The 13,717-nt window shown below is 46.4% G+C and overlaps 5 protein-coding genes across 7 annotated transcripts; 2 read left to right on the top strand and 3 right to left on the bottom strand.

Annotated features, from left to right (window-relative positions):
- Positions 1-722: 722 nt before the first annotated feature.
- TSTA_070990 (bZIP transcription factor (MetR), putative) lies at positions 723-3,286 on the top strand. The gene is made up of 2 exons (XM_002341042.1): positions 723-1,266; positions 1,324-3,286. The coding sequence occupies exons 1-2, from the start codon at positions 972-974 to the stop codon at positions 1,929-1,931; spliced, it is 903 nt and encodes a 300-aa protein (XP_002341083.1). The 5' UTR covers positions 723-971; the 3' UTR covers positions 1,932-3,286.
- TSTA_070980 (uncharacterized protein) lies at positions 1,430-4,005 on the bottom strand (the record flags this gene model as incomplete). The annotated part of the gene is made up of 2 exons (XM_002341041.1): positions 1,430-3,902; positions 3,972-4,005. The coding sequence occupies 2 exons, from the start codon at positions 4,003-4,005 to the stop codon at positions 2,518-2,520; spliced, it is 1,419 nt and encodes a 472-aa protein (XP_002341082.1). The 3' UTR covers positions 1,430-2,517.
- A 1,437-nt stretch (positions 4,006-5,442) lies between these two features.
- TSTA_070970 (Glutamate/Leucine/Phenylalanine/Valine dehydrogenase, putative) lies at positions 5,443-7,242 on the bottom strand. Its single transcript, XM_002341040.1, has 5 exons — positions 7,120-7,242; positions 6,935-7,065; positions 6,741-6,885; positions 6,403-6,689; positions 5,443-6,355 (listed from the first exon to the last, which is right to left on the bottom strand). The coding sequence occupies exons 1-5, from the start codon at positions 7,163-7,165 to the stop codon at positions 5,564-5,566; spliced, it is 1,401 nt and encodes a 466-aa protein (XP_002341081.1). The 5' UTR covers positions 7,166-7,242; the 3' UTR covers positions 5,443-5,563.
- A 376-nt stretch (positions 7,243-7,618) lies between these two features.
- Positions 7,619-9,133, bottom strand: TSTA_070960 (aldo-keto reductase, putative; the record flags this gene model as incomplete). Of its 3 annotated transcripts, none has more annotated exons than XM_002341038.1 (5): positions 8,972-9,133; positions 8,807-8,907; positions 8,740-8,753; positions 7,997-8,691; positions 7,920-7,954 (listed from the first exon to the last, which is right to left on the bottom strand). In XM_002341038.1, exons 2-5 carry the CDS (start codon positions 8,879-8,881, stop codon positions 7,920-7,922), a joined length of 819 nt encoding a protein of 272 aa, XP_002341079.1. In that variant the 5' UTR covers positions 8,882-8,907; positions 8,972-9,133. The 3 variants fall into 3 exon arrangements, with proteins under 3 accessions (XP_002341080.1, XP_002341079.1, XP_002341078.1); XM_002341037.1 differs by having other exon boundaries at positions 8,807-8,899; XM_002341039.1 differs by lacking the exons at positions 8,740-8,753; positions 8,807-8,907; positions 8,972-9,133 and having other exon boundaries at positions 7,619-7,945; positions 7,997-8,720.
- A 1,782-nt stretch (positions 9,134-10,915) lies between these two features.
- On the top strand, positions 10,916-12,569 carry TSTA_070950 (uncharacterized protein). Its single transcript, XM_002341036.1, has 2 exons — positions 10,916-11,270; positions 11,490-12,569. The coding sequence occupies exons 1-2, from the start codon at positions 11,107-11,109 to the stop codon at positions 12,232-12,234; spliced, it is 909 nt and encodes a 302-aa protein (XP_002341077.1). The 5' UTR covers positions 10,916-11,106; the 3' UTR covers positions 12,235-12,569.
- Positions 12,570-13,717: the final 1,148 nt, after the last annotated feature.

Genomic DNA, 13,717 nt, shown 5'->3' with positions numbered 1-13,717 from the left:
GCTTCGCTAGACGATAATAGATAGTACCCCGCGCGTAGAATAAGAAAGGCTAAGGCACTTGCATGTACTAAGTAAGCGCTGCATGCCAAACACCCGAGTCACGACCAAATGCTCCAGGATTGCGCAATCTGCTATAAAAGTCGGCAGGGCACACACGTGGAGAGGCTGCCTGAGGGCTCAGGGCAAAACCTGCTCTTTTGGGGCTAGCGCATTGCTCACAGCCGATGTTCGGCGGCCTTGCCTGAGATGATTTACTGGCGATGTCATGAGTGGCAAGGACAATCAGGGAATGAATATGGCCAAAATGGCTTGGATATGACATGCGATATGACCAGAGGCGCTGCTCTACAAAATCCAAACATACAATCATACTACTAATATGCTCATGCTTACACATTCGCAAATGATCAATTTAATGAAAGTAAGTACAGGGTATACCACTTCCTTAAAGGTCAGGAAATATAATTGTAGGCCGCGGCAAGATCGCTTCGCAAAATGCGCGCAGCCAATCACAGCCCACAAGTAGCAGATTCCGTGCTTTGTCATGGCAAATTACTACATTCGTACAGTATCGGGAGACCACGGGCCAATCCCCATGCAGGATCCGGCCAGCTTCCCCACTGGCCACTTTCCGTCTTACGGATCACTGGATCAGTAATCCACGAACGAGAAGGATATTTTGCTTTTTCCGCCCACACCACTCTCTCCTCCACTTCTCTCTCATCTACATTTCAATCTCTTGATAGTTGATCTGGGGTTACGAGAGACAGCACGATATATGCTACGAGGCAGCGAGCGTTACGTTTGAATTGCAACTGCTGGGTTTCCCGCTTTGCTGTCACACCCGCTGGAGGGGTCCCGTCTGTCGTTACCCGAGTCCGTCCATGTTGTGTTTGATCAACGAAACCATCAGTCTGTGAAGGAAACAAACATCTTTTAAAAAAGAGGTTGGAAAGACAAGGCACATCATCATGTCGAGTTACGGGGGCCGCCGAGCGCCCAATTTCGCTCAATACCTCGAGGATCTCAACACGATCCCATCACCCTACGACCAATCCGTCCAACAGCAAGAAGCCGAGCCCTTCAACATTGATGCCGAGCTAGCACTCTTCACAAACACCGAGTTCTTGGACTTTGGTCACTTTGGGGATATGAACATGCCGTTGGGATTCAGCCCCGCCGAGGAGGAACAGCACAAGGCGCATGAAGAGAAGCATGCTGCTGTTGAAAAGCACACTGAAATGAATTATATGGATTTGTTGAATGGTAAGACTGTGAATTCAGTGGAGAAAGGGAATATCAGGTCTGACAAGAGGATAATAGACCTGGGCAACATGCCCGATTACACCTCCAATTTCACCTCGGAGGAATCGCACAACCTGCAACACATGAACTCGACCTTTCACTCCATACCCACTGTTCAGAATACACCACACCCAGTAGAAGAGACCACCGGCCCAGTACAACAACAACCACCCCGCGTCCCCAAGACCGAGATCCCCTCACCAACAAACATCTCCTCCTTCGTGTCTACCCCAATGCAAATAGCAGGCACAAAACGCAAACAATCCCACGACTCCAAAACCCTCGACGAAGCCGCCCGTGCCGCAGCCGAAGAAGACAAACGTCGTCGCAACACAGCCGCCAGCGCCCGCTTCCGCGTAAAGAAGAAGCAACGCGAACAAGCGCTCGAAAAATCGGTCAAGGAGGCAAGCGAGAAAAACGCTGTGTTGGAAGCACGCGTCTCACAACTAGAGCTTGAGAATCAGTGGTTGAAGAACTTGATTACTGAGAAGAACGGCTCTGAGTCTGGAGAAGGAAAACAGCGAAGCGAGACTGATATTGCGCATATGTTTAAGAATTTCTTGGCTAGTCATAAGGCGGGGAAGGAGCAATCATCCGAGTCCAAGATTGGGGTTGGCACTGCTTAAGTAGAGGGAAAAAAAAGCAAAAAAAAAAAATTCGAAAAACCACCAAAAAAAGGGAACATGATAGAATACTACAGCAGTTTACGTCCAGCCTTTATATCATAAGGTTAGGGATTATTATTACGAGTTACACGCGCAGCTTTTGTGATGAGTCATTTCTTGCTTTATGTCTTCAATGTCTATACCTTTTCTATTACTTATGATACTCGCCTCTTTTCATTTCTGCTTCGAAATGGTCATCGGAGAATGTGTGATGTGAGGTCGTTGTTTTGACCTATTATCATTATTATACCAGAGGAATTCCTCATCATGGTAAGCGGACGGCGGTGTTGATTGATTTTTTCCAGTGCGATGCTAGTTTACAATTATGAGATAATGATTCTCTACTTCATTTCATACTTCTCCATACTTCTTGATGATGCATGAATTGTGAATGTAGTATACATGTAATTGCAAGGAAGTATTCGTTCATAAGGTAAAGTGATCATTCGTCGGGTTGGATAACGTAACGGAAACAAACAGAGGTATGATATTATGCGTGTGGTCATAAGCGGGTTGAATGAAGTTGGAAACAGAACTGGATGATAGGCTATTGCTTGGCCTTTTCATCAATAGAAGATTCCGGATCCCCATTTGCAAGACTATTTTCTTGATTCGCTTCTTCCGTCTTTTCTGACGATTCATCAATTTCACATCGTTGATGAGCACCGCCTTCTTCACCCTCGCCTGAAATTTCACCCCATCCAGAACTTCGACGACTTATCCTACCTGGCATTGCACCTGGTGTGATCGCAGCGGCGGCGGAAGTGTTATTGTTCAGGGTACTTCCTATCGTTCCAGAGACACTACCAGCTGCGCTATCGTTGCGAGTGTGTGAGTGTGTACCGCTTCGAATACTACCGTTATCTCCTTGCTTGCCGGCGGCAATCAGACTGCTCCTATCACCACCACCATGGACAAGAGGTGGCACAGTCCCCGAGGCGGAGTAGACACTAATCCGTTCGGCGCTAGCTAGACCTCCGAGACTCTGTCGGCTCAGTACACCGGATGCATTTGTAATAGATGCATTGGATGCATCGGCCCCGACGTTAGCGCTGAGTACGCTCAAGGGTAGACTCTCGCGACTACCGCCAAACACCGAAGAAGGCGCCAAAGCTCGCATGGAGGCATTGGTGTCGAGAGAGTTTCTACGTCGACGTTTCGAGGATGATGCAAGCGTGAGAATGGATGCGTTATCGGTCAGGATATTGTTGGCTGTTGCGGAACTGTATGTCGTCGGATGGCCCGTCATAGCCACATGCGGTGGAACAGCAGATGCAGGTGAAGGTGGGAATTGATGCGCAAATTGAGTCTGTTGTTGCAGACCATTCTGCGCAGAGCTGATGGGCCCATTGATGTTCTGATTATTCTGTGCGATGCCGTATATGTGAGCAGACGGCGCCGCAGACTGGACAGTAGTCAAAGTCGTGGTCAACGAACGCACCGACGGCGCTGGTGAGGAGAATGTACTCCCTTCCCCACCCCCGTACACTCCTCCAGGTCCCGTCATCGTAGTCCCAGCCTTTGAGTATCCGGTCTCGGATCGCGCAGTGTCGCCCATCGTAGACAGAGTCGGGGCAGTCGATTTGGCGCTATTCCCCGGAATATTCTGCTCGGACGCAGAAGCTTGCAACGAATGCTGACTCGCACTTTGATCAAGTCGATGTTGATCTGTCTCAGTCGATTCCGTATAAGACACAGTATCATTATAACTCCGAGGCGACCCAATATCGCGAATGGTGCCTGACAAGGGATACGGATTGTTTTTTGCGCAACCATTCTGTCGTTTGTTGCCGCTTTTTAATATATTATTATGAACATTGCCCTTTCCTGATGCTTCTCTGCTACCAGATTGTGTGCCTGAAGATGACGAGCTTTTCAGGTTGGTTAGTCGTTTCATCCACGTTGAAAAGGGTTTTCGGCGACTGTGTCGAACTACGCGCCCGCCGCGCAATTGTTAGTTGATTGTTTATCAAGACAGAAGCGTAAAAATAAAACACATACCATGAGGAGGATCTGAAGTTTCTGCCATGGCCATCGTTCAGTGATCGATAAAGTGGTGATCTCACAGATTTATAGTCAAAATACAAAACAATCACATGGAAGGGGGTAACTATTTGACGGAGAAGAGGGGGGAATTCGCTGGCGGTAAGACGGGCCTTTCTAAAATGACTGATTATTGTTTGACAAGGTGAAACAAACGCGTAAGAGTGATTTGTAACAAGCTGAACTGAACAGGGGGTATCATATGTTCGTCAAAGGGAAGAAAGGTACACTATGCAGAAGAATCGAGAAATGGCTGACTGAAGGGAGTCACCGATTACCTACGGAGTTTATGTTCATTACGGCGTACGTATGCATCACGTGATCTTGATCCACCCCCATACTTCCTTGCCAAGACTTTATTTTGCGTACTTCTGACTAAGCAGCCGTAGGCTGCCTATCACGTGCTTGTAAACTTATGTCGGAACTTCAACGTAATACCATTTCATCAAAAAGGACGCCCTTGATGTGGTATTTGCGAGCCGTTCCGTAGTTCGACTTCTGTCACGTGATTTTGGTTCCAACGACTTATTAGCCTAGTTATTATTTCTATGCCCCTTTTTACTACCAATCTCCAGCTAGCCAGCCAGTCAACGTACGGGCTTCTATATAAACCAAGGTATAGATATCTATATAACGATCCCTTGATCTTATATATAATTTATAAGCTAACAATCAAGCCAGTTGACTCGCTAGCTTACGAATCTCCGTACGTGCCAGATCACGAGCCAGATTATGAGCCAGCTTACAAACCTGTTGACGTACCAATTGACAAGCCAGTTGATAAGCCAATTAGCAGGCCAGCTATCAAGCTAACTAACAGGATACTAAGCAGGCATATATTCTCCTAGCTAGATAGTATATAGAAATGGCACTTATTATATATATAGCCTATTTGGACTTATATACATCTGATCGGCTGTATAAATAACATAGATCTTTATTGATTATATAATGCACTAATTTTGAAGTTCTCATCTGGCGCCAGAGCGAAGCGAGGGCAGAAAGCTTGTAAATATATAACCCGTCACACGCCATCTAATTTTCAGCATCTTAACGAAAAAATTAGATTGATGCCATTTGCTATCAATAGGGTCTCAAGCCGAAGAATGTATGCCTATTATTGTGACATTATTTGTGCTGCCAGAGATCATGGGTTTGCTTTACCATGATGGAACAAACCAGGCCAAATTGTTCTCCATACGCTATGAATCTGGCACACTTAAGTTCAATATCAGGCTACGTCACAGTCCAGGGTTATCGACTGCTGCCATTGACACAGCATACAGACAAAGTGTTTGAGATTGCGTGCCCGAATGCATGGTCGAGGTATCGATGACACCCCTATCTGAGCCCATACATTGAAGGGTCATTTTGTGCAGAATATTGAGACGTTATCAGTTGGATTGACAGAAGGTTGATTCTTGAATTGATGTCCCGTGGCAGTCATAACATTTCGTAAATACCTAAAGCAAGACGAGGTGAAAAGTGACAAATCTATTCAATCTAACCATAAATAACCCAACCACCATTTATACATAAAATAATCCAGACTACCACCAATCTCCCTGATCCTTCATGGCGGCTGCTACCTTCATAAAACCCGCAATATTACTTCCTGCCACAAGAGAAGGCAACTCATTCTCACCAGACGACGGCACAAACTCCCTGGCAGTCTCTAATCCATTTTCAAACGACGCCTTCATGATATCCTTGAGCTTAGCATCAACCTCTTCCCGAGTCCAGCTCAGTCGAGCAGAGTTTTGAGCCATCTCAAGACCAGAGACAGCTACGCCGCCGAGGTTAGCTGCCTTTCCAGGAGCGTACCATATACTCTCAGCATTGCTCTTGGAAGTTCGGTCAGCTTCGAAAATATCAATAGCCTCTTGGGTAGATCCCATGTTTGATCCCTCAGCAACGAATTTGACGCCAGCGGCAATTAATCCCTTTGCTTCTTCACCGGAGATTTCATTCTGTGTGGCGCATGGTAAGGCAACATCCACGTTTCCAACGTGTAGCCATGGACGAACGTTTTCAATGTATTTGAACTTTTCGGCGCTGAACAGTTTAGCTTCTGCGGAGTCAGAAGAGAAGATTGAACTCAGTTGTCTGCGGGCAACTTTGAGTTCAGCAATGGCATGGATTTCCTCGGGGGTGAAGCCATCAGTGCCGTTGGCAATGACCAAAGATCCCTGGCTGTCTGATAGAGAGAGGACTGTTCCACCTAGCTCGATAACTTTCAAAGCTGCGTATTGGGCGACGTTGCCTGAGCCAGAGACAACCACTCGCTTTCCTTCAAAGGATTCCCTGCCTTTGCTGGCGTGTTGGATCATGTGTTGGACGTACTATTCTAGTCAGTGCCTGTCTTGAAAATGTCGGAAGAGAAACGTACATAAACGAGGCCGTATCCCGTGGCTTCAGGACGAATCAAACTTCCTCCCCAGGAGAGCCCTTTACCAGTAAGAACACCTTCCCACTGGTTACGAATCTTCTTGTACTGGCCGAACAAATATCCAATCTCCCGTCCAGAGACACCAATATCTCCAGCGGGGACATCAGTATCAGCGCCAATATGGCGCGACAGCTCAGTCATGAACCCCACGCAGAATTTCCGGATTTCATTGTCCGATTTGCCCTTAGGGTCAAAGTCGGCACCTCCTTTGCCACCGCCCATATTTACTAGCTGTCGTCAGTTTGAAATTCTAGTCTGAATCGGAAAACAGCACTCACATCCAGTCAAAGCATTTTTAAAGATTTGCTCAAAACCAAGGAATTTCAGAATGGACAAATTGACACTGGGGTGGAATCTGAGACCGCCCTTGTATGGACCTAGAGCGGAGTTGAATTGGACACGGTAACCGCGGTTGACTTGAAGCTAGATAAGACGTTAGTAGGGTAATCAGATTTTGGCGCGGAAGAAATACCTCGCCCTTGTCATCCTCCCAAACCACACGGAACTGAATCACCCGTTCCGGGATAGAAGCGACTTTGAGAGCCTTGCGATATTCGGGGTGTTTCTGAAAGAGAGATGAGTTTTCGAGGGTTGACGCGAGTTCTGTAAATTGTCAGACTGTGTCACTATGCAGTCTATAGCAGATTGAACAGGTACCTTTATAGGCCTGCTCGAACTCAGGCTCCGATGGTAAATTGGACATGGTGGTATTCTCTATTCAGGGTGTGTATATGTCTTGAGGTATGTACTATGTACGTGGTGCGTGGCATAAACTGGGATAAAGCAGTAGAAACAGAAAAGAATCGAGCAGAGAAGAGAAGGAGTCCTTATTATATATATTATTTCATCCTATACATACCTACCGTACCAGAGTCAGTCGCACGAGAAGCAAGGCACCCAGGCCGACGGCCGGAGGTCTACCAAAGACGATCACGCGGATATAGCGCTACCCTTAACCATTTTTCTACGTTTTAGGGCTTCTCATTGACTTGACTAGTTGAAAAGTTACGACACACATCCTTATCAATGCCCAACCACAGTCACAGATACACGAGCGATGATGTGGTCAATGTGCATGTTGATCGGCCGTGACTTCATTTTTTATGTATTATTAGTCTTCCCTAATCCATGTAAATATTCTTCGAAAATAAATCAGTCAGAAGCAATATTTGATACACGGTTGAACCTGCAGAGAAAAAAAATCTCCGATGCTCGGCGCGGTCTAAGTTAGGGCTGACTACAGCCAGTGACTCACGTCAGGCTCTCCGCCACCGGGATCCCGTAGATAAGCCAATGCATTGATAATGAGATTATTCAGTGTACTTTCTTTTTTTTTGTGGTCACATTGCTTTTTATTCTTTGTGATATTCCTTGGAGAATTGGTATTATAGCTGTGGTTTGTCCAATGATAAATGCCGCTATACAAGTTAAACTCTATATATACTGTATACAACAGTTCACGGCGCATCTACTGGATCCCAGTCTTCACGTCCTAGTTAGCCCCGTTCGCTCTGTTTCTTGATGAGGGACGTACCTGTGACCAAATACTCATCTAGTCCATCCAATGTATTCATATCAGTCGAGTCAATTTCGAATCCCTCGACTCGCGCATTAGCGACAATGCGCTCCTTGTTAACACTCTTCGGCAAGGGCACATAACCATGCTGCAGACTCCATCGAACCATCAACTGCGCCGGCGTACATCCATATTTCTCCGAGAGCGAAACAATCGTCGGATGACCGAATCGATACGCGCGAGCAAGGGGCGCATATGCCTCAACCACAATACCGTTCTGCTGGCAGAACGTAGTTATCTCGGTTCGTGTATTGAACGGATGGACTTCAATCTGGTTGACCGCCGGGTAGATTTTGGGATTCGTCGCTAACAGTTCTTGCAGGTGTTTGACGCCGTAGTTGCTCACACCCACTGCGCGAACCTCATTCTCTTCATAGGCATCTTCCAGCGCACGCCAGCACTCGAGACGCTTTGCCTTGCCGCCGTAGGGAGAGTGGATCAGAAAAAGATCAATGTATCCTAATCCCGAAGCCTGGATGGATTTCTTGATGGATTGGCGCGTGGCATCGTAGCTCACATTTGAAGCCAGTTTCGACGTGAAGAAGATATCTTCCCGCTTCAGACCATCGGGTTTGTGCTTCTCCGCCTCCAAGAAGCGTAGGATAGATCGTCCGACTTCTTTTTCATTGTGATACATTTGAGCGCTATCGATTCTGTTGTAACGTCAGCCGATTGTCATTTTCTAAGCAGAGAACGCCTACCCTCGATAGCCGGCCTTGTGCACATGTCAGCTTTCTTGTTCCACTCGATGAAAACCGGTCAGCTCACCTCTAAAGCATTCTTGACGGCAGTTTCGGTCTCTCTTCCCGACGTCAGGTACACCCCCAATTGGATCCTTGGCATAATTTTGCCATTGGTGAGCTATAACGCTAAATATCTTGCGTTAGCAGTGCTTATCCCACCAACCAAGGGAAAAGAGGACGGGAAGCTGACTTTGATTGTCGACGACAATGAATATGTGCTTTTGGACGTTGCCATGGTTGCTGGTCACGCGGATGCTAAGCCAATAGCAGAGTTAATACTCAGACGATCTTAAAGTAATATGCGGATCATTCAATAGACTGTATCTTCAGTAGCCTTCTTTTGTTGTTGCTCAACAAAATCAGAAAAAGACGTAAAACGGGACATCAGGAATAGTATGACGCAATGCTATATCTCAAGTCCCGTGACCTATTTTTTCTTTTCCCGTGCCCAATAAAGAAGGCCTCGGCAAGTCCGAGCACTTTTCCTGCTGATTAAATGATAGAGATGGAATGCAATTGGATCGCTCAACCCATAAAGATAGATCGATTTTTGGGAAATCCAGAATGAGGCGGTGAACTGTGGCTGGTGCGATAGACACACAGGCCACGCAAGCTAAATCCAACTATTGATCTGTTACACGCAGCCCAGGGTCATAGATCGACACTCACTCGCCACATCAGATAATGCTTTGACCTCGTCGACTTTCAGCCTCTACTCTGTACGATCGATGTGTTATATCCTCGATCCGGGTGTTGTGATCTGTGGCTGAGAGAGATGCATGGAGTCGACCAACAAAACCAGCCGTTCTGCAGCTATTCTTCTCGTTTAAGAGATGCAGAAAGCAATGGAACTATCAGATCGGCTAACGAATCCTGCTGGCCCGGGATGATGGGACAAGGTGGGTTTCCCTTGCGTGTGTCTCTTCACTCTTGAAGGACATACTACTCCGTACATACTCCGTATATCTCAGTGGCGATACGGTAATGTTCAATACGATACACGGTTCAAAGGAGTTTTTTACACCCCGTGCCATGGGCCACGTGCCGAACCGGAAGCCGTCCAGATTCACAATTTTCGTCTCTACAACACATTTGCAATGCAGTCTCAGTCTTCTATACGAGGGAGAAAAGGAGAGAAACCGAAAGGGTGAGATCGAGACCATGCCGAAATCCGACTTGTCCTGTTTTGCAGGGGACTTAAAGCAAAAGTTAGTTATTTTTTGCCTCAACCCAATCACAGCTCCTACGAGGCCGGTAACTAATTGAAGGCATTCTCCCCGACGGGCGGAGTCCCGTTAGTCAAGAGCCAAAAGACGAAAAGACCCAAAAAAGCATACAGATATCCCGGCTATGCGATGTGGTTGGCGGTGGCGAAATAAGCTAGTTCGGCTGGGAGATGGAGAAAGAAAAAAAAAAGGGAATCAATCCTAACGAGTTGCCCTGCTTAATCTTAGTACGTATGCCTATCAGCGTACGTAACTGTACGCACCCTAGATCGCGATGGCCATACCCTAAGCAATCACACGACGTCGTTAGGCGACGACTTCCGAAATTGCGAAAAACGAGCCAATGCCCAATGATGTTCGGTTGAAAACGTTTAGGGACAGTCGCAAGCTGAGTTTTGGAATTGACTTTACCTTGAACCCACTGGTGATGTTCTGATACTACTACATACGCAGATATTCGGTTCGTGCCATACTCGGTGTTCAAAAGTGCGCCTCAGTTTGCCGCTCAGTGCTTGTTTCGAAGATACGGGTTATCCCCGAGTTTTAGACATGAGGAAGACTGTTTCTATTCCACGGTCACTGACTCACAAAATTGCTACTTTGTCCAGGCTAACTTAGATAGCAAAGATTGAATCATCCATCTGGTAATGGTGGCATGGCAGCACGGCCCACATAGATCCAGCTACTCTTTTTCCTTCTTAACTTCTCTTGCAGGCTCCGCAATAAGCAAGAGATTTAGAAAAATTACCAGTGTTTCAATACGAACGCCGTCGCGGCTGTATTTTCCATTACCGTACGGTCTAAACGGTTGAATAATCGAGCTGCAATTCGTCCCAGCTTCATTCATCGCTACTTTTAGACTGATCCGTCCCATCTTCTCTTCTTGTAGTTCTCTCCCTTCTTATTCTATGCCACTCTTTTGGAAGTATATGAGTTGTCCTGTCAATCCTCTCTTCTGAATGTCAACTCGTTTCGTTTCAGCCTGAAGAATACTAAATACGACGCCCCTCCTTATGCGGCTTTGCCCGCCGTGACACTTTCCCCCGCGCATCCAGACGGCTTTTTTCAGCATAGCCGCATGCTCTGTCTTCTTTTCTGAATGCAATCTCTATCTCGGATAGAGTCGTTGTTTGATATAACTCGTCAACAGGCAGGCCGCGTCTCTACTTCGTCTGCATTGCGCCGTGACACTCCTGAGACTGTCAGGCTGGGGTCTAGATTTCGTGTGGTGATCCGTCGAGGAAGGAGTCTTTTCATCCGCAAGTAGGTAACGGCCCCATTGTCCAGTATATGCATTCGTGTTTCTTTCTTGTTCTGTTTCCGCTGCTGTTTTACTCGACCTTTAAACCAGAATGTGCTGGATATACCTTGATATGCTGTGTTTCTACATGTATATCATTCGGTTGAAGCACCGGAAAGACTTGAACTAAACGAAAGGAATAAGACGCAATATGCATCAAACCCAAATTGACATGATCGCAGCTCTAGCGCATTCAAAGGTACGGATTTATTGTCACCGACCAACGCGCATGAACCACCTGCCGGCATGAGCGGTTCAGACCATCAATTTGATCCCGCCACCATGGCCGGCTTATCTGAAGCATCTCATGGATCCGACGACTCCAGTTTCGACATCTTCGAGTGGTACCCGCGGTACCAAAGTTGTCAAAGATATTTCGTCGACTATGCACAACATAGCGTCCCCGTTCAGGCGCTGTCGGCCTTTCTCAACATCCAGCTTCCGTTTCAGAAACAGTCTTTCCCAGTCTTCAATTCTAGCACCCCTGCTGCAGGGTCGGTTCCGTCGTCTGCGAACCAAACGATGACGGGCTCTTTAGCTTCTAGTGCAGCATCATCAATCTCTTTGATTCCTTATATTAGACGTCTAGTCGCTACGGGGATGGACTTTCCTGGAGTTCTGCACGGATTCTTTGGAGATGACTGGACGGCCGGTGTAGGACCTTTACATGAACATGAGCGTCGAAACTACCTTTTTGCTGCCAAGAGTGGTGGATGGGCTGCAGTAAAGAAGGATTACGATATGGGACCGGCGGAGACGGTGCCGTTCTTACGACCCTTGCAAGGACCTATTGATTCGGAACTTGAGGCTGCCGAGCGAAGTTGGAGTGAATGGTTAGCGATGGAGGATTGGATGGTTGGGCCTCGATTCCCGGATACATTGCAAGATTCGTCGTCGTCACATTCGCGGAATCGAACGTCGAGATAAAGATCTATTCTATATTTCTCACGAAACTACTCACGATCTCCTACGGCCGTCATGATTATACAGTCCAATGTGCTTAGCTGCTCGCTCAGCAGATGCGTTACGAATCTCTTTATTACTGATGACTATACACACCAACACACCACGAGAGAGACGAAACACCTTAATCATTCCATTTATCACCTGCCCTGCATCGACGGAGTTGGCCTTGGAGAACGATCAGCATTGACATGATTTTCTACCCCATCAGAGGAGTAGTGGGCTATGTATAGAGATTAGCATTAAGCGAGTTACGTATCATATATAATGGGGGATTCAATACATCACGATCTGTATAGTACAGACACGTAAATAACAATCTACGTACGGGGAAAGAAGTACAAATAAATTCCGTGATTGAAATACACAGCCTCGATATAATTTTATACCTGCCCGCGTGATCCACATGGCCCAGGGGACCACATTTCTATACGGAATATGCGATCGGCCAATGTAAAGAAACAACTTTGTTTCGTTTCAGGTCTGTCAGAAAGTACAGCGACCACGAACCTGTTCAGGGGAGAAAATCCCAGTATGAACATGACGGGAGGTTACAATTGAGTTCGTACCTACAACCGAGAGATTCTATTGGTTCGTATATTTCTTGATGTTGGAAATGTCATTTATCTATACACCTATCACGGACGTATATCCAGTCGCAATTGATACATAGGTAGGTATGCCGAGGTACATACACTAGTCCGGAGTATCGATTCATTCTTCTTGTATATACATGTATATATTCTGCGGGTACAGAAACTGAACCCGTATGAGCCTGTTTTCGGCACCACTTGCAAGCAACATTATAATGTTACTATCCATGGTGACAATGTAAAGTGACAATCCCAAATGTTAAGCGGATGGATCTTTCCGTACGGATTATATTGGATGGGGTGCCTCCACTTCTACTATATTTCATACATTAACATAGGGTTGCCGTGGGATGTCAATCAAGTAACGGTATAACGGCACAGTATGGGGTTGAATACATTGTACAAGATATTGTTCTATCTTGACTGATATATACATTCTTGAAATAATATCAATGGCTGAAGTTCGGGTTTAATTCGGGAGGATCTAAATATAGTCTTGGCACCTACGAAGACATGGGTTTATATGAATTTCACATAGAAAATGACTAGGTTTGCGCAGTCAGTTAGCAGTTGACAGAGTTCTCTCGGTCGAATTGTGTGTCCACTGTGCGGTTCCTAATACGTACCTGTGCATCAAGCATCATATTGTCTGGATCCACCATTGGCACCCTATTCAGCTAGCCACGGGGCTGTACGTACCTTGCTTCTCAATTGAGCATCACGGTAAAGGATTAACCTGTTGTCGTGGATCAACCAGTTACCAGCCTGATGGTTCAATGGATATACTTGCTTCTATGACAACGTGGGCATCTGCCTTTCTAGCCATTTCTTGGGTTTTTGAGTACTAACGAGAA

The sequence above is a fragment of the Talaromyces stipitatus genome, genomic scaffold (genome assembly GCF_000003125.1).
Source record: "Talaromyces stipitatus ATCC 10500 scf_1105507295523 genomic scaffold, whole genome shotgun sequence".
In the NCBI taxonomy this organism is placed as follows: Eukaryota; Fungi; Ascomycota; class Eurotiomycetes; order Eurotiales; family Trichocomaceae; genus Talaromyces; species Talaromyces stipitatus.
This window is presented reverse-complemented; position numbering and strand designations above follow the sequence as displayed.

What these genes read in the sequence shown, in the direction of transcription:
- TSTA_070990 (XM_002341042.1), top strand. Translation starts at nt 972, where the DNA reads ATGTCGAGTTACGGGGGCCGCCGAGCGCCCAATTTCGCTCAATACCTC. An exon ending in TTATATGGATTTGTTGAATG is followed by an intron (nt 1,267 to 1,323) that starts GTAAGACTGTGA and finishes AGAGGATAATAG; the next exon opens with ACCTGGGCAACATGCCCGAT.
- TSTA_070950 (XM_002341036.1), top strand. Translation starts at nt 11,107, where the DNA reads ATGCAATCTCTATCTCGGATAGAGTCGTTGTTTGATATAACTCGTCAA. An exon ending in AGGAGTCTTTTCATCCGCAA is followed by an intron (nt 11,271 to 11,489) that starts GTAGGTAACGGC and finishes ACATGATCGCAG; the next exon opens with CTCTAGCGCATTCAAAGGTA.
- TSTA_070970 (XM_002341040.1), bottom strand. Translation starts at nt 7,165, where the DNA reads ATGTCCAATTTACCATCGGAGCCTGAGTTCGAGCAGGCCTATAAAG. An exon ending in TAAAAATGCTTTGACTGGAT is followed by an intron (nt 6,690 to 6,740) that starts GTGAGTGCTGTT and finishes GACGACAGCTAG; the next exon opens with TAAATATGGGCGGTGGCAAA. An exon ending in CGGGATACGGCCTCGTTTAT is followed by an intron (nt 6,356 to 6,402) that starts GTACGTTTCTCT and finishes TGACTAGAATAG; the next exon opens with TACGTCCAACACATGATCCA.